The 25,990-nt window shown below is 32.6% G+C and overlaps 1 protein-coding gene across 3 annotated transcripts; it reads right to left on the reverse strand.

The window, feature by feature from the left end:
• Positions 1 to 3,524: 3,524 nt before the first annotated feature.
• LOC145159181 (uncharacterized) lies at positions 3,525 to 24,366 on the reverse strand. Of its 3 annotated transcripts, none has more exons than XM_079078115.1 (6): positions 24,242 to 24,319; positions 22,438 to 22,626; positions 17,210 to 17,473; positions 16,920 to 17,131; positions 14,203 to 14,458; positions 3,525 to 4,005 (listed from the first exon to the last, which is right to left on the reverse strand). In XM_079078115.1, the coding sequence occupies exons 3-6, from the start codon at positions 17,438 to 17,440 to the stop codon at positions 3,709 to 3,711; spliced, it is 996 nt and encodes a 331-aa protein (XP_078934241.1). In that variant the 5' UTR covers positions 17,441 to 17,473; positions 22,438 to 22,626; positions 24,242 to 24,319; the 3' UTR covers positions 3,525 to 3,708. The 3 variants fall into 3 exon arrangements, with proteins under 3 accessions (XP_078934241.1, XP_078934240.1, XP_078934239.1); XM_079078114.1 differs by lacking the exon at positions 22,438 to 22,626 and adding an exon at positions 24,113 to 24,171 and having other exon boundaries at positions 24,242 to 24,313; XM_079078113.1 differs by lacking the exon at positions 22,438 to 22,626 and having other exon boundaries at positions 24,242 to 24,366.
• Between the last annotated feature and the right edge of the window lie 1,624 nt (positions 24,367 to 25,990).

Below are 25,990 nucleotides of genomic sequence, written 5' to 3' on the forward strand. Positions count from 1 at the left end.
ACATCGATTTTCAACAAAATTCAAAAACATGCGATCGCAACATGTCCCCATACGATCGCAAGTTTCATTGCAGCTATAAATCTGAGTCGCATCCTTCATTTGTTGCACCCCACAACTCGCAATTCTCTCTCTAGTTCTAGTTTTCTTCCGTTTTTTCACCAAAATTCACATAAATCCTTCGTTTTTCATCCAAATCAAGCAAACGAGGTATCAATCTCTTCTATTTTACTTCTACTACATCCCTACGGTATCAAAATCACGATTTCATGGTTGAAATTCTCCAAAAATCTCATTTTCTTCATTTTGAAATTTGAATTTTTGTGAGTTTCTTTTTCAGATCTACACTCCGTTAGAACTCCGCAGGTCCTAAAAACTTGAAATGTTTGTTTCGGACACAGTTCAGAAGAGGTTCATCCAGACGGAATTTCAAAACTCAAAAATTTTTCAGACGTGAAAAATATAATGCTGCTCAACGCAGTCAGGTATATTCGTTCTGGAACTAAGCTCTTTTGTTCCTGTTATATATATGTGCGGGCTTGCGTATCCGCTTTGGGAGTAGTTATAAAACTTTATTTTTGCTTGATAATTATTTATCTGGAAATTGTGTCTTATTTGTCCCAATTGTTGACCTGAAAATGCCTCCTAGACCTACCCGTTCACGCCGAAATGCTAACACTCAGGACCAGTCATTCATTGTCCAGATGGACAATATCACTGTAGATTTAGGCTCCCAAGCTGCTTTTGACTGCTATCAGCAGCTCCTTAAACACGAGATTTTACCGCAGGCCTGGTCCCCAGTCGCACATTAATGCGGGAACTCCATATTTATGATGGTGTTCGTGCTCTTTTTGCCAATATTGGCTGGGAGCGTCTTTTGAGTGCAGCCCACTTGTTCCTTATTGACCAGAGAGTTCTTGGCAACTCTGACTGAAGTTAACCAAGAGGGGAACTTCGTCTTCCGCTGTTTTAGTACTCCCCATTCCATCCACGTTGACCAGTTGTGTATCTTTTTCCATGCACCCATTACCAACCTGTCTCAGCCTATCGTTAGTTTCTATGTGCGCGATTTTTGGTATTCCATCATAGGATTGGACCGTTACGAGGCGTCCCAATCCCTTCAGACCAGCATTGTCCACCCAGTCCTAAAAATTGCGTTAAAAATTATTTGCAATATTATTTACTCACAGGTCGAGACCACCAAAGCCGACAAAGCCAAGTTTTTCCTTTTATGGTGCATGATCACTGGATCGTACCGCCCTCATCTTGGTGATTTAATCATCAAGAGATTCCATAGAGTTATACACCTAACAGCGGCAGTGCCATTTGTTGTGGTGGTCTGATCACAGTCATTGCTCGTGCTGTCTCGGAGCAGTTTCCCCCGGAGTATACCTTCTTTTCGTGTGACTCATTTCGTCTGACCCTGCAAAACCTTCGGGCCATGCACATGTTACGTCCTGCTCCGGGTGGGAATGTTTGGATGCTAGGACGATCCACTTATTTCAAAGTCACAGGTCCTGATGTCATCGCACTCACTGACCCCATTAGCGAGACTGCGTGGGTTCTTCCATCGATTTACTATTTTGTTTTAAATGTGTTATGTACTTAGGTTTGGAAGCTAAGGACTAGAACAACACTATTAGTGAATGCTTATGGAACACTTAACATAGTCTCAGGGTTGTATAAATATTACCCATATATTATGGTTGTGATATTAGTTTTGTAACACCAAACGTTTATACTCTGATTATTTTATTTTATTTTATTATTTTATTTTTATTTTTTTGGAAGTTTTTGTAAAACCATATTTTGATCATGTGTTATTGTCATGATAATAGCGCAACCATAGTATTTTAAAGGTTTCAAAAGTATGTGTGTTACATTCAACATCTTGAAATCGGAATCGAGGACATTGATACCAAGCCTTAGGAGAATGGTTTGAAATCAACATGTGTACGAGAAGATAGTCAAAGACCAAATTTATTGAATGCATGAAAAAAAAAAATAAGGAATGGAGCACCATATTTATAGTGTCGTGCTAAACATAAAAACATCCTAAAATAACTCAATAACTTCCTAAAATAACTCAATGGTCCAGTAAATAAAAACTAATTACAAGACTTACTGTAAGTAATGCAAACCTTATCCATTCTTTCTGCCTAGCAACATCTTTGTTATAATCCAAAACGGACAAATGTCGGATCACATACTTTCATAACTATTCAAATATCAGTTATGATATGGTATTTTGTAGCAAGTTTTCTAGCAGAATAGCAATGGATTCTACTTTCTTAGCAAATTTTCATAGTTATTTGGGCTTTTTCTTTGTAGTGAAAGTACAAGGAAGAGCTCATATTAACATGACGTCATTTCTATGAGATCATAACCAAATCACTCCTGCAAACACATGTGGCCTAATCTCGGACAACACAACTTGTGTGGCTTGTAATGTTATTAATAAATGGCTTTAGGCATATAGAAGTTAAAAACTCATTGAAAATGATGTTTATTGTTAAGGAAATTAAATATTATTATGTTTTTATACATCTTCCTACTCATATAAAATAACTCATATAAAATAATAACACGTTGAATCTATTATTATTTTTTTAATCTTCTTTCTTGATTTTGCCACTTGCATTGATCTAGTGAATAGCAAGATGAGTAGGAAAAAAAAAAAAAAAGGATATTTGATATTTTTTTTATTGTTATGAGTAAATTCTCTCTTCTATAAAAAGATACCTTACTAAAAGCCAAATTGAATCATGTTGTATCTCGTTCTTAATAACAAATTTAGAAATGTGAGCCTAATCGTTGGTTCCTGTCACTCTACGACCCTCCAAGAAATGACCTCAATCATAACATGATTAGATCGATAGGGTCAATGTCAAGCTTGCAAATCTTTTATATATACCACACAATTTCTTTTGTTTTAGCTTATTAATATTTTGTAATTTTAGGTTTAATAAATCAGAGGTGTAAAGGACAACTCACGCCCATATCAACAGAGGTCATGGGTTCAAGTCTCACTAGGAGACATAAATGGTATTTAGGATTAGATTAGGAGTATGATAGTTTGCCGTTTAAAAAAAACAGACAAAGTTAAATAAAACCTTGATTACAAATAAGTTCACATAGTCACAACTTCTTTCTCCGTTCATGTTCTAATCAACAACAAATTGGCACAATTTTGCTTTAAATAAGGGAAATGTTCATATAAGATTGAATACGATTTATAAAAAAATATATCAAAACATTAGGTTCTTTCACGAGATATCCCTAAAATTATGTGAATTAGATGAGTTTGACAAATTATTCCAAATGAGGGAGAGGTTCCCAATCCGATCCACCTCTTTCTACATTGAAATGAGAGTTATTTTATTAAAAAGGAAGTTGAGTACCCCATGGCACCCCTTGAAGACAACAAAGAGGAGGAGAAAAAAGCCCACCAAAAAATGAATATTGAACGATACTCAGTTACTTAATTTGTAACTAAACCCATCAAATATCATATCATGCACAACATGTCGCCGAAATAACACACTTCTCCAATTTAGAATGAAAATAACAAAACAAATCGAGTTTTAAAAGCCTATCATACAAAGACCAAGTGATCCAATTCCGTATATGACACCGAAATAACACACTTTTTTTAATTTAGACTGAAAATAACAAAACAAATCGAGTTTTAAAAGCCCATGGGACATTAAGCTAATCTTTCACATTAAGGAGTGTTTTCAAGATGGTGTCGGACATACCATCAGCTAAAAAAAACATGTGGCCAGCACCTGGGATCTCGTGGTATTTGATCCATGGGAGTTTTTGAGCAATGTAACGTTGTAATGCCACAGGAACAAAATCGTCATTATCACCCATCCATATGTGAACTGATCCTTCATCATTTGTAAAGGGATCCTCGAGCTCCATTGGATCAAATTCCCATTTACCGTATGCAATTATTAGGTCACGATGGAGAGACTCGAATTCTCCTTGTGGGGCTGGCTGCATCTTTAAAACACAAACAAGAGTAACATAAGCCAAATTATTTGATTTCCTTTTTCCTTTATGACTTGATGGACTTACCAGATAGGAGTTAGTTATATATATATATATATATATATATATATATATATATATATATATATATATATATATATATATATATATATATATATATAGTCAACGTTATTAAGACACCTAATACTATCGAAGGCAATGCGACTATTCTCATAAATTTTAGTTATTGTAAACTAGGTGTGAGACCCGTATGTTATACGGGTTTGATAAAATAAAAATTAAATATAAAAGTTTAAATAAAAATTTATTTAAATTTGAAATTTTAGATTTGAAATTTAAAATTTAAAATTTGAATTGAAAAGGAAACATATTAAATACTATATTAGTGCTAATATTGTAATTTATTGGTTATTTTCAATTAAGACAATTATTAATTGAGATTTAAATATGATGTGTTAATTAAGAAAAGATAAAAAATAAATAAGAAAATAACAAATGGAAAAAACATTTAATCAAAAATACCAAAAAATGACATGTGTCCAAATTAATAAGAGAGTGACATGTGGCAAAATTATTTTCATTTATTTGGGAGTATATCAATTTATTTTTTTCCTCAAAAAACTATTATTTTTTTTTCTTTTTCCCATTTGAATCAAATTTACTTGTAATCTTCCTGTTTAGTCAATGTTTTGAGAAAAAAAAACCAACTTTTTTGTCCGAAAGAAACTTTACATAGAATATTTTTAGAATCTAATTTCAGCTTTTATGTTTTTTGTTTTTCCCGTTATAATATTTTTAATCTTAAAATTGATCTCATCCATTATGATGTTATTATATTCGTTTGAGATTTAATTTTTGTTTTCATTTGCACCAACATTTTTGTATTGATTCATAGTTTTCATGTTCTTTGTTGTTTATGATATTCTTAATGATTTTCAACATTAGAATATGAAAAAAACATATTTGTTTTTTTTTTAATAACCAAGGACCCCAACTGACCTAATTTTTTATGACCTAGCTGATGCAACCTCGATGCCATGCATGTCTAACAGAACACATGGTCTAGTTTAAACACCATCTGTGGGGAAGAAGGGGCCATATGACCATCTTGTTATTGAAATCCTCATCGGACTCAAACTCATGACCTCCTATGAGGAAGGAAGAAGTGTCGCTTATTTTACCTATCAAGCCGTCCATTAGTAGGTGGATACATTTGTTCTGTTTTTTTTTTATTTGTTTGTTTGTTTTTTTTTTTGAAACAAAGAGAAAGACTATTGTATCCAATATTTTGGCAAAATACACATCAAAATATATTTTTATGATGTTCAATGATAGTGATTGTAGCAGGTCAAGAACATCGATATAAGTTTGCTTGATATTTAGATTGTTTTAAGAACCAAATAGAAATATAGCTTACTAACACCAATCTATGTTTAGAAGCTAGTCTAAGCTTTCATGTTTTTTTCGTTACAAAACAATGTTAAGTCAAACTAGGTAGTTGTTTTTACTTGTTACAATCTTTGAAATCCTGCAAATAATTTTTGATATGCATTTTGCCAACAATAATTTAACACGACATAATTCTCTTTGTTTAAAATAAAATTAATTGTTCCTTCATATTTTAATGTTAAAACTATCATGAACAACAACAAAATGTATGAGAGTTATGAGCCAAAATAAAGAAAATGCAAAAAAAAAAGTTGGTTTAAAAGAAAAAGTTTGTCAATGTAAAGGTTTTCTTGAGAAAAATTTTCAAATTTACTTCTTTTGGAAGAAATAATGTGAAGGGTTTTTCAGAAAAAATTATCCAAAACCAGAGTGGTATCGGTTAACTAGTTAGAATGACCAACTTAAAAACAGATTGAAAAATGTGGAATCTTTTTTAAATTTAAAAAAAAATCAAATTGATATTTAATCCAACAAAAATCAATATATAAAATTTGAACTATTTTATAACATTAACCATTACAAAGTGTTTTGCATTAGAGGTGTTCAAAAATATCCGTATCCGATAATCAAATCCGAAAAATGCGATATCCGATCCGAAATTATCCGAATTTTCAGATATCCGAAATTTTGGATACCCGAAATTCAGATATCCGGTTTTTCGGATTCGGATACGGATAGTCATTTTATACATTTTCGAATATTTTGGATATCCGATATCCGAAATTGTGATTGTTTTATTTTATTTTTTTATTTTATCTTACTACTTGATTATATAAATAAGGAAGATTGTTGTTAGTATATCTCACATCGGTATGACACGGTAATATACGTGACTATACATGTTGGAATCACTTTCTGTGCATAATGATTCTTTTGGTGAGACAATATTGAACTCCACATATATTTTCATGGTATCAAAGCGTCCTAAACAATTTTAAGAGTCGATGTCTCACACCCCCATGGTTCGGCACGTCCCTGTCTATCCTCATCGAGCCTCCGATTATGAGGAAGAGTGTTAGTGTATCCCATATCGGTACGACACGGTAATATAAATGACTATATATGTTGAAATTCCTCTTCTCTTCACAATTACTCTTTTGGTGAGACAATCTTGAGCTCCACATATATTTACAGTTATAAGTTAAAAAAATATATGGTTTTTAATTGTGTTACTAGATTTTATCTCATCGTTTGTAAATTTTCATTCAAAAGTAATGTCAAGATTGTTAAATCGATAGTGTTTCTTTATTTAAACCATGATGTTGTGTTATATGATAATATGCAACTGTTTTTTAGGTATTTTTTAATTTGTGGATTAAAAGCTAGCAATTGAAGAATAAAGCTTTGAGTTAATGGTTCTAAGTTTTTTTTTTTTTTTTTTTTTTTTTCTAATATACAGTGATAGTGATGATGTTGCTTTGACTAAATGGTTCAATGTTTTAGGTGTCTTAAATTGATAATTAATGGTTTTTAATTTGTCTAATATAAAATTAATCTCGCACGCTATTAATAGGTTAACACATTCGCTGTTTTAATAGGTTATGCGGTTTAACTATGGGTTCATTTGATCTCAAATTTGCTAGTCATTGGATTTTTATTGATCATAAATTTGTTAATACAATTTTTGAGCAACTAATCTACTCTAATAATTGAAGTTTCTTTTTTTTTTTTTTACATTCTTATTCAATTTGTCAAATGTCATTTTATTGTTATTTTGAATTAATTTTTTCCAAATGTAATTTTATGAGTTTTTCTGTTTCATTAAATTTCACATAATATTTTAATGTAATAATTATAATAAATATAGTAATAAATTGATATCAATTTTATTAATGAACTTATCTTCTAATTTCATAATTCCCAAAATTAAAACTCATTAATTTCTTTTGTTTATTTATTTAAATTTAAAAGATAAAAAAACATTTCCATTATAATAATTCATTATTTTTTTTATTTTAATATAAATTCAAAGTTCTCAAATATTTTGACATTTATATTTATCTTTTTTTTCTAAAAAAAAAATTAACCCATGTAATACATGGGTCTCACAACTAGTTGTGTTAATACATTGATTGTATGGATTGATATTTGATACCGATCAAAATCTAAAAATTTCGGAGATCCAATTTTGGTATCCGAATCCGTACCCGAAATTTCTGATATTCGAATTTCAGATACGGATTCGGATAAAAAAATATACTATCCGAATTTTCGGATACTCGAATTTTTAGATATTCGGTTTTGAACACCCCTACTTTGTATGTGTTAAATTGTTCTTTTTGTGTGTAGGAGACCAAATACATTTCTTCTTGTCATTAGGTAAATCACGTGTTCTTTTCCTGCTTCGTTGCTAAAGCAGTTTTGGATAAAGTTTTCAAGTGGTAAGGTACGGAGGATCATAATTTTAATTCTACTGGTTGGGTAGATTGGTTTGATAATGTTAGATTGAGGAAGAAGTTTAAAGATGTTTTGGAAGGACTGTTCTTTATTGCTTAGTGGTTCTTATGGATGTTTCGAAATAAGAGCATTTTGGTAACGAGCAACCAAGAAGTGTCAGATTTTTAATAGCATTTTTTCTCATTCTTACCTTTGGTGTTCTAATAGGTCTAAATTGTCTTTTGATTGGATGTGGTGGCTCCAAAGCCCAACTCTTGTTTTCTTGTAATGACTTAGACCTTTTTTAGCTAGCTTCTTGCTAGTCTTTTTTTGTTTTTATATAAAGTGTCATTTCTAAAAAAACAGGTGTATTTCGTCACATACTTTCTTATTCTTGTTAAATATTATTCTAACTTTACACACTTTTTATGTTTTATATGTTAGCATCTACTCACTGTTGGAAATTATAGAGGAAATATTGCAAGTTGGCAAGTTTTATCTATCCCACATTGGTGGAGGAAGAAACATTTAGTGGATTTATAAGGTTTTCCACTTGATAGGCCTTCAAAGGCTTTAGTGGATTAAAGGAATGGGTCAAGCCCATACACGCGCGCCTAGCCCAGCCTAGCACTAGCCGACACCGCGAATGCGAGATTTAGGCGCACTTCGCATCGGGAGCTGAGGAGCTTTTATTTTTAACAAGTTCGGCTCAAGTCAGTTTGACCAATCCGGTCAAACAATTGACTTCGTGGATAAGGTCACATAATGTTCTAGAAGGCTCAGAAAACGGCTTGATTTGAGAGCAAGTCATCGCCCTAGGGTTTCTATGGGCCGACCAATGAGGGCCCTTTTCTGCCTTCTAGGGTTTTGACACCTATAAATACAGCTCCCTAGGAGTCGTATTCCACACATGAAAATTCAAAGCTCTCTTAGTATTCTTGGCGATTTCTTCCCAAATTCTCAGTATTCACTTTGTGTTTATCATTTTCAAATGTTGTTGGAAACTCCGTAAATCTGCATTAAATCATGGGGTTTACGATGTTGCTTACAGCGGATAGAAGTGAAGTAAAAACCTTTAAGGATGTGAGTCTCATCCGTGCAGTTCTCTAAGATCAAGATCAATCATCAACATGTCAGTTTTACATTACTGTCTTGCATTTACTTTCATCCAATAAAAGGACACTCTTCTTCTACACTTATAATCAAATCTAATCGAGAAGGATTGATCTGGTTTCTGGACTAAACTTGGTAATCATATTAATAATAATTGGATTTATTATTCGAAACTAATCGACATATAATTCTCAATATTATTTTTCGGTTTCCTTGCGTGTCTACTGGTTCTGATATTCAACAATCTTAAAGGTTTGTAGTCTTTGTGATAAATTAACAGACTAATGGACACTCAAATCCTAACTGCTAGTCTCTACTACATGAGCCAAGAATTTGCTAAGCTTGACCAATTTGACGGTCAGAACTACACCTGTTAGGCCGACAAGGTCAACTTTATGCTTCATGTGCTAAAGCTCACCTATGTTTCGGACCCAAAACCGACCACAATTCTTGTTGATCCAATTCTCGAGGTAGGGAAAATTGTCGATCCAATGATCATCCGTGATCTTGAAAAGAAAGGGCTCTACGTAGATAGTCTGAGGAACTGTGTGTGGTTCACATCAAGAACTCACTTTCTGATCGGCTCTATGATCTTTACGCGTCGGTCAAAGATCCAAGAGAGCTATGGAGTGCTTTGGAACTCGAGTACAAGGCACATGTGGAAGGTACTAACAAGTACCTAGAGTTTCAAATGGCTGACGACAAACCTATCATGGAGCAAGTGCATGAACTCCAGGTCATGGTCAACAAGCTGAATGCACTATCTATCTCGATACCAGAACTCTTTCAGGTTGGTGCGATCATCATAAAATTGTCACCCTCGTGGAAAGACTTCCCTAAGAGAATGATGCACAAATATGAGGACTACTCCTTGGATGATCTGATAAAACACCTTCACATTGAGGAGGCAACTCGCATCAGGGACAAGCATGGTAAATTCGGATCGAGTGTGCACCATGTATCAGTTGGAATATGGGGGACAAAACAAGAAGAACTTTGGACCCAAGAAACAAAGCTCCAAGAAACCGGGTCATCAGAATCCTAACTCAAAGCCTAAGAGGGTCGGACCTTGCCATGTCTGCAAAGAGATTGGGCAGTATGCGAGAGAATGCAAAGATCGCAAATCAGGACTGGTAGGACATACAGTCGAGCAAGTGACTGATATGGTGGTAAGTGTGAACCTTGGATAGATTTTCATGATCTCTTCCCTTACCCGAGCGATCTGTGCTCGAGGAAGGTTCATGGGCACTGGAGCCATTATACATGTTTGTGGGCAACGAGGGAGATTCAACACTTACCGTCCAACACCACTAGGGACGGTAGTGGCTTGTGGAGATGGTCACAGAGCTGAAGTTCAAAGGAGAGGCGATGTTCGTTTCAAGTTCACACGTGGTGAATGGGTCACCCTTCAAGATGTACATCATGATCCTACTATCTCGAAGGGGTTGGCTTTTGTGGATACGTTTGAAAAAAGTGGGTTCAAGATAGAGCTTGAGAATGGAAGAACTGTGATCACTAAGGGAATAAGGTATGTTGGAAGGGCGAACAACTGTTTAGGAATGTATGCAACACATTGCACTCAACCTGACATCACATTCTTTGTAAGCAAACTGAGTCTATATACTATAAATCTAGGGATGGAGCACTTGAAGGCAGTGGGTAGAGTACTAGGATACCTGAAAAGTACAAGTACTTTTGAGTTGACGTATTCGTCATCAAATGGAATACTAGAAGGGTATTATGATGCTAGCTAGATAGACCACACCAGTGATTCAAAATCCACAAGTGGTTGGATTTATACTCTAGCTGGAGGTGCTATTTCTTGGGCGAGGAAGAAACAGACATGCGTAAGTCATTCAATGATGGAAGCAAAGCTAATTGACTTAGTAGCAGCAGACAAAGAGGCATAGTGGATTTGAGATCTACTTATGGATATTCGTCTGTGGGATATTCCAATGCCTTCTATACCCATGTACTGTGATAGTGCGACCACACTGTCTAAGTATATAATGCGGTATATAATGGGAAGTCGAGACATGTAGGTCTGAGACACAATTTTGTGAGACAACTAATTGAAAGTTGTACCATGAAGGTTGTCTATGTCAAGACAAGTAGGAACTTGGCATATCCATTTTTCAAACATCTAACGAGAGATTTGGTTACATCTACCACGAGAGTCATGGATCTAAAACAACAATAGAATCACTTAGTGATGGAAACCCAACTTGACATTAGTGCTCCTAATTCTCAAGTTGAAAGGGTAACAACGAAGTCACTAACAACAGAAGGTACTATCATTAATGATAGATCCATGTAAGGTAGGATAGTACGTCGTTGCTGAGAACGAGGTTTGAGTTACGACTCTTAACAAAGTTTTAGAGACATCTAAGCAACGAAAATGTTGTAAAACTTTTCCTTTATGATCTAGAGGTGGTTTCACCTCAAACGAAGATTAGTGGTTTATCTTCTAAAGGATCATGAAAAGGATTTATAGCGCATGACCATATTAGCGCTCAGGGAGAACGCAAAGACGGCATGTGATGTGTGGGGGTAAACCGGAGAGGTCACAAGGTTCATGGTTTATAACTATAAGGATACCATTGAATTGGTCTCTTCTTATTTGTTCTCATTAAACAAGGGTTTAATCTTTGTGACACCCAAGTGACATCACGTGTTTGAGTGAAAGGAAACTTTCCAACTTGGTGGGGGATTGTTGGAAATTATAGAGGAAATATTGCAAGTTGGCAAGTTTCCTCTATCCCACATTGGTGGCGGGAAGAAACATTTAGTGGATTTATAAGGGTTTTCCCTTTATAGGCCTTCAAAGCCTTTAGTGGATCAAAGGAATGGGCCAAGCCCATACACGTGCGTATAGCCTAGCCTAGCATTAGTCGACGCCACGGGTGCGTGAAATGGTAGGATTTAGGCGCACTTGGCACTGCGCACGATGCGTTAGTCACTGGGAGCCGAGGAGCTTTTATTTTTGTCGAGTTCGGGTCAAGTCGGTTTGACCAATCCGGTCAAATAGTTGACTTCTTGGATAAGGTGATAGAATGTTCTAGAAGGCTCAGAAAACGGATTGCTTGGAGAGCAAGTCCTCGCCCTAGGGTTTTTATGGGCCGACCTATGAGGGCCTTTTTTTTCCTTCTAGGGTTTCGACACCTATAAATACACCCCCCTAGGAGCCGTATTCCACAGACGAAAATTCTAGGCTCTCTCAATATTCTTGGCGATTTCATCCCGGTTTCTCAGTATTTACTTTGCGTTTATCATTTTCCATTGCTATTGGAAACTCAATAAATATACATTAAATGTTAGGGTTTATTTTGTTGCTTACATCCGATAGAAGTGAAGTAAAACCCTTTAAGGACGGGAGTCCAATCCGTGCAATTCTCTAAGATCAAGACCAGCCGTCAACGGGTCGGTTTTACATTACTGTTTTGCGTTTACTTTCATCCAATAACATGACACTCTTCTTCTACATTTCTTATAATCAGATCTAATCGAGAAGGATTGACCTGATTTTTGGACGAAACTTGGTAATCATATTAATAATAATTAGATTTATTATTCGTAACTAATCGACATATAATTCTCAATATTATTTTTCGGTTTCCTTGTTTGTCTATTGGTTTTGATAATCAACATTTACAAATCCTTTTTGGTATTTTGATATATACTTTCAAGCCAGGTCAAAAGCATGTGTAAATAGATCATTATAAAATTCAGCATGGTAATGAAGAGGAATGTTAAAATATTAAACTCTTAAAATGATGACCAAATAAAGTCAAAGCCAACAAGTGAAACAAAAAATACAATTTTATATATTTTAAAAAATCTATACATTTATTGCAATATATTGTATGTTTAATGGTTTAATGTTATTAATTGTATGCAATAGTATTGATTAAATCTCATGTATAAGATTAAAGCACTCTAAATTAAATGTTCATATTTACGAGTTTAAGATAAGTTTTTCTTACATCTCATATTTATTGTCCACTTTTGACTATTGAAGTTTATATTCTTTAACTTTGACCTTAAATATTTTTGTTTTTGATATATAATACTCGATTCAAAATATATGAATGGACTGTGTTTTAAATGTCATTTCATTGTTATAAGTTTAATCATGTAATTTGTAATACAAATAAAAATATTTAAGGTCAAAATTGAAGAATAAAAAACTTCAAAAGTTAAAAGTGGACAATAAATATAGGACGTATGGAATATCTAGAAATGGGTTTTGAAAGTATGGATAGTGACTTAAAAGGGTAATATACTTTTTTGTTTGTATATATTTGGTCACTGAGTTTTTTTAGTCTACATTTTCCTTTTCAACTTGTTTAAACTGTACACATTCAGTCCTTATGACCGACTACTCTAGGTAAGCCGAAAAAATGACTTAATAGGGTAATATATTTTTTACTTTGTACACATTTAGTCCTTTTTTTGTTGCAAAATAAGTCATTTGTACACATTGAATATTTATTACTGGTTTCTTCCGGTTTTGCTCACGACATCCTATATGGAACAATCATTAAATGAGGTGTTCAGGGCTATTGATGCTTACGGCCACTGTGGCCTTAACTAATTTACATCTGTCATGAATTGCTCGACAATTAGAGAAATTTATGTGATTTTACATCACTGGTGGATGTTCTTCATATCATGTTCAGGTATGCAGATTCTTTATTGGAGGTTGATGGCTTCCATCGAATTCCCCATGAAATACGGATGGATACATTGCTATTGTGTGGCTCATTGTGAATGTAACAAAAATAATATTCTCTTCAACAATCAGATTAGAAACAATATAGAATTAGCTAGCGATGTAAAGATTTTGTCTTTCAGTTGGATCAAAGTTAAGAAGAAGAAGAAATGAGTTTTTTATAGGTTGAATTGGTGTAATTGTCATTCGAGGGAATGTTTGAGCTTTTTTGTAACCAATATTTTATAGCCTGAGGCTAGCTTATTTGCAACAAATTTCATGTTGATCAAAAGATAGAATCAACCCAAGTTATCAAAGTGATACCAAGTATCATGTAACCATAGAGATAAAGTTATAGCTATAAATTTTCTAAATGATAGTTAACCTATTAATGTTCGTTTGTTTATGTGTGTATGTGTGTGTGTGTGTGTATATATATATATATATATATATATATATATATATATATATATATATATATATAGATATAGACACATTATCACACACACACACAAAAAGTCATCTAGGAAAGGAAGTACCTGTAAATCAGAAAGCTTTGATAAAACTTCCATATCTTGTGGAGAAAACATATCACCGACCCGAGAAAAAAGAGATGGTCTAGGGAACAATGTTTGAGTGTTCCACCAGTAAGTCAATAATGGGACGTAATGAGTAACACGTTGAGCCCATTGGTCCCTCTTCATCAGTTTATTATACACTTCATTGGATAAGCTTGAAGGGAAGGAAGGCCACCAGTTATTAATTCCAGGTGAAACGAGAGCTGCTCCTTCCAACCTATTTCAATCACACATATAAAATCAATCTAGTTAGAAATAAACTCCCTATAGAAACAAGGCCAAATTCCAAAAAAAAGGAAAATTTGCTAAAAATCCCAAAAATGGGAAATTGTATTCATTTTGACCATTATATCCGATCAACAGGTTATCAAACTTTTAAAAATGACACTTTTGGCCTAGATTTTAAATTTTATTACAAATTTGGGCCAAAATTTATAATTTTGGTCTAGATTTCAAAATTTTGTCAAAAATTCATCATACCTTTAGTTTTTTACATTTTTTTTCAAAATTTTGTTTCGAATATGTTTTTTTTACTTTATAAAACCATATCTATACAAAAAAACATATTTTCACATAAAAACCCTTTTTTTCTACATAATTTTTTTTAAAAAAATATTTTTGTATGCGGAATACTTATTTAAAAAATTAGGTAATTATTAAATGCATAAATATATTTACAAATCAGTTTTCTTATAAAAAATATATACACACACGTATTTTACAATATATATATATATATATATATATATATATATACACACACACACACACACACACACACACACACACACACACTAAAACACTTTTAAATAAATGTATTGAAAAACGGATTAATATTTATTTATGTACTTAATAAATACATATTTTTACAATACCTAATTATAAAAATGTATTCAAACACTTATTTTACAAAAATATATACATTTTTTTTATTTAAAAACGTGTTTATATACAAATGCATTTATTATAAAATAGGTGTTTATATACATGTTTTTTTATAAAGTACGTGTTTGTATGCATCTTTTTATAAAAACGTGTTTGTATACAAATGAATTTATCATAAAATAGGTGTTTGTATATTTTTTTTATAAAATACGTGTATGTATATATATTTTTTATAAAAAATAACGGATATATATATATATATATATATATATATATATATATATATATGCACTTAATAAATACCTAACTTTATAAATACATATTTCGCATACAAAAATGTTTTTAACAAATTATAAAGAAAAAAAGAAAGTCTTTTATGTGAAAGTATGTTTTTTGTATCAATATTATTTTATAAAGCAAAAAATTATATTCGAAACTAAATTTTAAAAAAAGATGTAAAAAAACTAAATTTATGATGAATTTTTAACAAAATTTTGAAATCTATGCAAAAAATTTAAATTTTGGACGAAATTTATAATAAAATTGAAAATCTAGGCCAAAAGTATAAATTTTAGATCAAATTTATAATAAAATTGAAAATCTAGGTGAAAAGTGTAATTTTAAAAAATTGAATGAACTTTTAATTTGGTAAAAGAGTTAAAATGAATATAATTTCTTGTTTTTTGAGAATTAATTGACTAAAAAAATAATAACTAAAATAATTATAAGACCTAAACATAAAGGCTTTTCAATAGATTCTAAAAAAAACTATAGGTTGTTTTTTATTTTATAACGACTCTGAGATACTACTCTTAAACATAATGACTTTCTATGTCAAATGACCTGAACATAAGGACTTGAACGGTCATTTTATAGACCCGGGGTACATTTTCGGCACTTTCTATGTCAAAGGCCCGTTGCTTTTCTTTCTTTTTTATTTTATTTTCTTTTTTATTTTTATGTATACCCTTCCAAATATATATTTTGTGGTTTAAGCATTAAAAAGAAATTAAAAAAAAAAACCAATGTAAAGGTTTTTCAGTAATAAATTGCAAAAACCGACGAGAAATAGTTTTCTAACTAAAGTGTTGTTTTTAAATCACTTTTTTTATGGTTAAATTATAGAATAAAAACTTCATATAGTGAAATCTAACAAATTCTAAACTATAATAGTTTTTATAAAAAATAAAGTGTTACGGAGTGAAATCAAAGTCTCAACCGATAAATCAGAAAAATATATTTTCAATTGATTAAAATGAAAAAGTTCCAAGGTAGAGTACTTTTTTGTTATTTATTTATTTACTAGCTGTAAGACCTATTTATTACATTGATTCATTTAAAAAAAAATTAAATATGAAATTCTAAATATTTCAGAAGTTTGAATTTATAAGAAAAATTTTAAAAATATTGAATTATTAAAAATAAAGTGTTTTTTCTCTTTTAAATTCAAACAAATAATTTAGATAAATAAACAACGAAAACTAATGAGTTTTAATTTAGAAAATTTGAAATTAAAAAAAAAGTCAATTAATGAAATTGAAATACATTTATTATTATATTTATTGCAATTAATACATTTAATTAAATATTATTTGAAGTTTAATAAAAATGAAACAACCACAAAATACCATGTGGAAAAAATTTAATTGAAAATAAACATAAAATGACATGTGACCAAATCAATGAAAATGTGACACGTGGTAAAAAGATTTTCTTTTATTAGAGTAGATTTTTTAAACATTTTATGGAATTGGCCAAGAAAAAACCAAGATCTGTACAAATTTTGTTTACACCTTTGAGGGATGTACTTGAGACAAGACCAAACCAATTGTCCACCCATTGAGAATCCAACTAAATAGAATTTTGATCCAAGTCCAAGCTGATCAGCAAGCTCTTCTACATCAGAAGCAAAACTTTTTAGGGTTCGATTTGGGTTTGGATCACTCTCTCCATAACCAGGTCGATCAAATGAGACAATATACACCCTTAAACTTTCGATAAGATCCTGTAAAGATTAAAAAATAATCCTAATTAAGACAAGATAAATAACAAAATAACCACACAAAAAGAGAAGAATCCACACCGGAGAGGTTGTAATGGCTAATGGATTATATTCTTTGCAACTGTTATAACCATGAATGAATATTATCTTATATTTCGCTGAATCTTTTGAAACGCCATGTTCTTTATAGGATAAATGTCTTCCATCATGAAGCTTTATCCTGGGTGATGTGATTGGAGGACCATCTGGAGATCCACATATTTTCGGAGGTGGTGGATGGAATGCTTTAGAAGCCGATGCCAAGAATCCCATAAAGAAGATGAGTTGCAATTTCTTGAAAAATCCCTACGCAATTTTTAAATCAAGAGGCTTTTATAATTATTTAAATAATAGCATGAAGTTTAAGTTTGAAATATAAGTTCACTTTTTAAGCTGACTTTACATTGATCTTGAAGCTACTTAATATAATATTGAAGCTACTTAATATAATCTTGGTACCGAAAAAGAATGCGTACAAACAGGGCGTAGCTATGCTTGTACTAGGTCCTAGGAACTATTTTTTTTAATACAACAAATATATATAGAAAAAATGTAGGATCTATTTTATTTTTGCTAAAAGACCTACCTATTTCAGTTTTATTTATATAAGGAACCACGCGGTTTTTGGTTCTAGATTCGCCACCGCGTACAGATCAAAATCTTTGCTTGTTAATTATAACTTGTAAAATTAATACTACATTGTTTCAAAATAAGAGATATATTTCAAGCATCTTCATCAAAAGTGCACTTGTCAATTTCTGTAAAGGTTATTCTTTTTAGCAACCCTTACTCACACCACATATATAAACAACACACATAATGGCTAAGATCCTAATGTCCACAAGGAACTTAATCCAAATTAGAGTAGAAACTCGCATCGAGTGTTTAGACTCTAACCCTCACAAATCTCTACAAAGATAACACCCTAAAACAAACCGTGGGGTTAATCCATCGTTTAGAAAAGTAGTGCTTCTCAGTTAATTTTTTGCGTGCTTCTATACATTTCATATCATGACACCATTTCTTATAAAAATAAGTCGAACCATTTAACCTTAACTTTGGGTGATATTATTTAATATGAAAATATATTTAATCTTCTAGGGTCAACAAGTTATTATATGCAAAATTGATAGGAGTAAACAGTTTGGACCGGTGAAAAAAAGGAATTTTTAATAAAAAAACATTTAATTACCAGAGGATAGGCCTTGGTTGGACGTTTTCCAATATGCAAAAGATGCAATTTTTGTTTAGGTGAACAGGATAGAGACAATGCGACTAATTTAATGAGCATTCTTAAATTTTTCTATGTTTGCGTCCGGGCTAAAAGTACCCTTTATCCAAATGCAAGTTGTTTGAAGTCTGTTAGGCCGGTCGGTACACCCTCTTTCGCACACGCGGTGGTTGATTTGGCGCCGCAGTGTGCGGTGCACACAAAAAGATGAGCACTATTGACGACACATTATAGAGCGATTTCTTAGTATCATGTGTCGTGGGCCTTATCGTACAAAACACCAATGCAGTAGCAAGTTTTGAGAGATGAACAAATCGGTTACCAAATTCAACGAAATTTACAACAATTTGATTACTCAACGAAAAAGTGGGGAAAACGATCAACAAATTTTCAAGACGACGCTTAAAATATATTTTGCTGATACTAAAAAGTGTTTTAAATTTATTAATGATTGAAAATTTTTATCCGCATCCCCGAGATGGGTAAAAGAGTACGGGGAAGAAGAAGGTGGTGACAAAAGACAAAAGTTTCGGAGACGAGATAAACTACTTTATTGAATGCACATTTTGGGGTTGATTTGAACGACGTGGATGAGCTCGAACTCTAAGAGATAGTTTGATGGGGCGAGATAGGGCGAAAAAGAACGAGTCTTCATCGAATACATCGGGTGTCGGAAGAGGAGCAGACATTCAAAATGTCGCTTCTAGTTTCAAAATTTATAATTTGAATTTCGAAACTTGTTTGAAATTTGAGAAAAAAAGTTGGAGGAGAAAAAAGCGTAAGAGGCGAAACAAAGAACTCATGATGAGAAACAAAGAATGCGTGATATGAAACTTTTAACAAAATCATTTGATCATCTCACCGACAATAAGCTCGATATGGTTTTGAGAGCTAGAGTGGAAATTATGAAAAAGTATTATATTTAGTCGTATTTTGTAGTCGTTTTATTTTAATCGTCGTTTTATCTATATAGTTGTTTAATTTAAATTATCGTTTTAACATTGTAATCGTTTTAATTTAAGTAATGCAGTATTTTCCTTTTATTAATTTTATAAAATTACATTTTTATAAAATTACATTCAATTAAAAAAAGAAAAATCAAAAAAATAAAAGTGTGGTATGGCACCCACGAGTTCCGTGGGGTGATGAGAAAAATTATGTGATGATGACGTGACACTGCAATAGTGTGGTGAGTATGGTATGTCACCCTATGGCCTTAGTGAGATTGTTGTTTTTTGGAAAGGTGCCCTTGGAATTCTCAAATCATAAATTATCTCTATTTTTAAGGCACTTATTGCAACTATCAATCATCTTGAGAGTATAAAATCCAATTTCTTTTGGGACGGTTGCCCGGAGATCAAAAAATCCCTTGGATTTCTCGGAAGAAGGTAATAGACTCTAAGGAAATGGAGTGTTGTGTATCGGAAGTCTACGAGTATAGAAAACATTTGTTGATGCGGTTAAAATGATTAATTGGTACGGATATCGAACCACACCATCAAATATTGCGTCAAAAAACACCCTTATTTAATGGTGTGGTTATAAAACCTCACTAAAAATATCTAAAACCGCACCAACAAATAATCCGAGAAAAAAATACAAACCGCACTAAAAACGATGAAAACCGCACCAAAAAGGGAACAACACCCAAAAAAACCTACATCGCACCAAAAAATAGATTTTGTACTAGTGTTCATATTGTTGCCCAACACAATTTGAGTTATAAACTTTCGAACAATGGTGTTCGTTGTAGGTGCAATTGGTGGAATCACATGAGCCCTTCCATTTGGATAGTGGGGGGAGGGAAAATCCATCCTCCTTGAAGGTATTATATACCCGACGCCATCTGGCCAAGAAGAAAAACCCATCGGAAACCACCATTAAACCACCATCATCCTCGCCACTTGTTTTCTTCCGAGAACCACAATCACTAAGCGCACCACTTTTTCCACAATTAACCATCGTCGAGCATCTCTACATCGACCACCTTCACAGCTGGGCTCACAAAACAATAAACCACTACCAGTTGACGTCATCACCATCTGCCCTACCTTAGCCAGAACTCACCCGTTACCATCTCCTCTTCCTGAAAACAACTCCTACATCTTCACTTCAAGTAACCACCCACACACCACTATCTCTTACATATTTCCGATCCACCACCCTTATTCCACCTCAAACAACCTGACGTCACCCAACCCAGATTTGAAAGAAATAAAAGAGAGGAAAAAGAAATAAAAGGAGTGTGACGTGGTAGAATAAGAGAAGGAAGAGAGAGACATTGCAAGTTTCTACCGATGATCCAAAGCTCGACATGCAGATAGTCGGTGTTTACGGAGTTACGAAGTCGAGCTATATGTCGAATTCACTCCCCATAGCCTTGGTATTGGTTGTGTAAGTGGAGAAGTAAGAAAGCAACATTTTAATGAAAGATTTGGTTGTGAAAGATTGCCAATGAACATAGTTTAATTCCTTAAGGCAATGCACATTCTTTTATTTTATTACCAACCGCATAAGTGTCAGATCATTTTCCCCTACTTTACTCTTTTGTTACCTCTCACCTAATATGCACTTGTATAATAAAAATGGAAAAAGCAAATAAATAGATAATAGAGGGTTGGGTGTGTTGTATTTATACTATAGAGGGACAAATGTATTTTTATGGTAGGGCGATGTTCACCACATGCCCTACAGCCAGTCAACCACACCCGCTTTATCTTGGTGGCCATCACATCCATACCTTTTAACCTAATAATGATTGTTTCACAAAGGGCATGACAACTAGTTTGTAATTGAAATCTGAACTGTTCTAATCTCATTAATCATGATTAGTAAACCACATAATCATCTCTTATTATCATAATTTATCATAATCATGATATGTTATAGAATGATATGGTGACTTTGGAAAGCTCGTAATGATAGAATCTTCAAACACGTGAAATTGAGTCTGACCAAGGTTGTAGACGACATACAAGCATTGGTTTTTACTGGTTAAAATTAAAACACATGGATCAATGGGAACTATTAGGTGGTGCGATTGGGGCACGTCCCCCTTTGCTATTTTGTAATTTTGTAATTTTTTTTATTTCATCTTTTCACATGTCCTTTTTACCTGTTGGGCTCGTCTAGCTTCTTGCTAGGTGCGACCCCTTTATAAAATCGTTAGCCTTTCCAAAAAAAAAAAAAAATCTCATTTGCATTAATGTTACTTTTATGTAAAATTTGAATAAGTTTTTGAATAAATTATTACCATAGGAGATAGATGATAGTTCGTTTTTGAGAAGTCACTCCAACGGCAACCACTAGTGAACTTCAACATCTTAATGATCCTTTTATAGGTTTTGTCCTTTTTGGCATTTTCATTTCGTAGCATTTTATTTTACACCTTTATTATATTTAGATGTTATATTTAATTATTTTTATTATGTAATCTATTTTATTCAACAAAAAAAATATATTTGAATTTACTTTATAGAAATTTACATGGGATATATATACACTAAAGTCCCAATATTTTCATCGATTTGACAAGAAAGTCCTAAACTTTATTTTTTTGACAGTAAAGTCCAAATTACCGCAGTTTTTGACACTTTTACCCTTTTTTTTCCGGTTAGCCGATAATTAGGACTTTTTTGTCAAAAAAATAAAGTTTAGGACTTTCTTGTAAAATCGTTAATTAGGACTTTACTGTCAAAAAAATAAAGTTTAGGACTTTCTTGTCAAATCGTTGAAAATATTGGGACTTTAGTGTATATATCATTTTTTTGGTTAGAAATTTAATGGTATGATACTCTTTAAGCATAAGAGTTATTGAAACATTCTCTAGTCAGCTAGATCCTATTGAAATCCTTAACGTTTGCTTCTTGTTAAATCGTTTTTTAATCTCAACAAACCGACATTGAAAAAAATGGAGATAATCAAGAAAGAAAGAAATAAAGAACCAGGGTTATGTTGGCTTTTTGTAGTCCCAAAAATGGAGAAATAAGAAACCGAAAAAAAACGAAATTGCCCTTCTTTCCCTTCTCCACATTCACACCTTTTTTACTAGGCATGTGTTGTTTGTGTTTGTATAATCTGTCCCCACTTTTTAGTTCATGAATTGGTGGCGAAGCAAGAAGAAAGTTTTACAAGTCTTTTCACCCTTTCTCGCTGTCTCTTTTGCATATGTTTCTCCTGATCGCGATTGTGTCAGGGTAAGATGATGAAGGTAAGAAAAACAGTGGTGCTGCAACAAAACTCACAATTAAAAGTTCTTGGGTTACGAAAATACACTAAAGTCCCAATATTTTCAACGATTTGACAAGAATGTCCTAAACTTTATTTTTTTGACAGTAAAGTCCTAATTGACGATTTGACAGTAAAGTCCTAAACTTTATTTTTTTTACAAAAAAGTCCTAATTACCGGGAAAAAAGGGTAAAAGTGTCAAAAACTGTCGGTAATTTGGACTTTACTGTCAAAAAAATAAAGTTTAGGACTTTCTTGTCAAATCGATGAAAATATTGGGACTTTACTGGATATATCCCAAATTTACATCATAGAAAAACAATTTCGAAATTTACAACCTTGAACTCCGAATTTTAATCCTTTTGTATATTTTTTCTTTTTGGAATTTTCATTTCATAACATTTTATATTGCACCTTAATTATATTTAGATGTTATCTTTTATTATTTAATCTAGACAAAATTGCAAAAATAGTCTCTCCAAATTGTCAAAAATTTACATTTTGGTTCAATTTTTTTTAGATTAGCACTACCGGTTAACACTATCGCCACCCACCCCACCGTTATTCTCGTCAAACCACCACCAACATCTGGAACCATGGCGTAGATATGAATCTGTTCATGGCGATCTTCATCGCGATGTGGAGAGACAAAGAAACAACAATTTGGTAACCCTAGCATCGTCGCTACGACCGTCATGTTTTCGGGTGATGTAACCCTAGCATCGATGTCCTTTCAGGTGATGTAACTTCAAGACTTCGCGTTTTTAGGTTTACTGATTTGTTATTCATCGGGGGGGGGGGGGGGGGGTTGTATCTCACAGATCAACATCATCGTTGGAGAATGAGCGAGACGAAATCCTCACTGACGAATGGGTGGCGCCGACGCTTGACGTATTTGTCCTTAGTTCGGTACGCTGTCATAGATCAACCTAGATCTTTACAAACTCTGTGTATTTGTAGAACGCCACAAGGAGTGTTCGAAATTTCCGGCGGTGTTCTAGATATCTATCGAAGGGTTTTCAAGATCTAAGGGGGTGTTTGGCTAAGCTTTTCAAAACAACTTATTAGGTTCCACACCACTATAAGTTAAAAAAGTGTTTTGATGAAAGTAACTTATTTCGGTAGGGAACCTCTAATAAGTCATTTTTTCATAAGTTACCCTACACTTACTTATTAACTTATAAGCTAATAAGTTAATAAGTTATAAGCTAATAAGCAATGCCAAACACCCCCTAAGATTGGCTGAGGGGTCTGTAGGAGCATAGCAGCAGAAGGGAGAGAAAGAGAGAGGTCGCCATCATAGCAGGAGGAGATTTTGAAAAAAAATCAACCTTTTAGGTTTATAATAATATCTTTTTGATAAATAAATATTAAGAAAATTTTGATGTAACAAAAATGATATGTGTTTAAAGACCATGGAGCATAATAAATATCTTTTGGTGTTTACGATTTTAAATTTTCTAATCTTGAACCTTAAAATTCTTACTAGTATACACATGTGTTTGTAAATTCCACTTCCATGTCTAGCTTATTATACCTTGAATCCTAGCAGAATTAGTTTAAAGAAATGAGATGGCCAATTCTGTAAAAGAGTCGAAGAAATTGATTTACAGACCTTTTGGAAGAACAGATGATGTACTGGGCAGATTCCTGGGCTGTGACCAAACTGATGCAATAAATTTCTTCCTAGTGACACCAATGTCATGGTTGTTACTTCGATTTAAATGGGTAAAAGAAGGTCGATGCTCAACTTGGAGTCTTTTTGCGCTGGCCTTCACCGCTTTTGATGAATTAAATTATTTAAACGTGTATTACAAATATCATGCGACGAATTATTTTATTCAATTCCATCAATGTCCAAACACTTTATTTTCACTCACATTTAGGACCAATTTAAATTAGAAAAAAATATACTATATGACGACCATTTTTTGAGTCATATTGTTTGTTTACTCAATTTTTTTTTACGGAGTATGTCATCTAACTTCTAATTTTTGTCCGAATAGTGTGACAAATAAACTAAAAACACTCACTAAAAACACTCGTCATTTTTGTCCCAATAGTGTGTAAAATGTATAATGCTCGACGATGATAAGAAACCTTTTAGTAGTTAACTATAAAGAAGAATACTTTAAATTAAAGGGAAAATAACATAAATACCCTACAAACTTTCTAGGGTTTACCCATTTAGTCCCTAAAGTTTTTGTCGGGCTTTATGGGTCCCTAAACTACGATATGATCTGCTCTTTTAGTCCTTTTAGTCCTTGTCAGTAACCTTTTAGATAAAAAAACTCACATTGTGTCCCTATAAGGCTAAGCGGAGTGGCTCGCCAAATACCATCGTCAAACTCACTAAGCAACTTGGAACACTGCCCCCTAGCGCTCGCTAGGGGGCTCGCTACTGGAGGCTCGTCACTGTGTTAGCGAGAAGAGAGAGAAGGTGAGAAATGAATGCGATTGGTCCGTATGTAGTTTGACCGGATTACTAATTTGCTTGACAAAATTCAATTTATGAATTCAATTTAACAAACTTTGGTCTACAATAAAAATGGCGATTTTGTTCGAAAGAGAAAGAAGATAAAGCGTTTGGGTTTTTTCAGAAGAGGAGAAGATAAAGTAGATGAAATATGATATATTTATTGAATGGTCCTTGTGGTTTTACTTTACCTAAAAACTTAGTCCCTTGAGTTTTAAGATTCTTTCTAATCTGAAAGTTATCACAATGATACAAATTCATTTATAATAATAATAATAATAACTAATTAAAAAAAATAAATAATTAAATTTAAAAATTACATTGGTAAAACAAGTTAAATTAGTGATATATCAATATTTTGGAACATATATTTTTGTAACATATACTGTTGATTATCAAACATTCAAACTTATTTAACATTGGTAAAACATATACCGTTGATTATCAAATATTATATTAATTGTTTGTGGTTTAAAAAAAAATTTGTTTAATATTTATGCATAAAAAATGTTTCTATATTAAAATAAAGTAATTTAATTAAATTAGAAAAAAAAATAAAAAAAATGGAGTGCTAGTAGTGCTACCACTCCCTACCAAATGCTAAGATTAAGTGCTAAATGTTCAAAAATGAGGTGGCACTTCAAAATCTAATATGACAAGGTGTTAGGAGTGTTACCACTCCCCTTAGCCTAAAGCCAAAAAAATAAGTTTGGGGTCAATTCTAATTTTATAACTAAAAAAAGGTTCATCTGGCTCTATTTCATCTATTTCTATTTTCCAAAGACCAAAGTCCATACTTGTTATCAAAATGAGTTAATTTATAAGCTAATTATTTGTTTATGTAAATTTACATGTTTTTAAATGAGTTTCAGTTAGTTTATGCAGTAA

The sequence above is a fragment of the Lactuca virosa genome, chromosome 2 (assembly GCF_052849685.1).
Source record: "Lactuca virosa cultivar CGN04683 chromosome 2, Lactuca_virosa_CGN04683_v6, whole genome shotgun sequence".
NCBI lineage: Eukaryota > Viridiplantae > Streptophyta > Magnoliopsida > Asterales > Asteraceae > Lactuca > Lactuca virosa.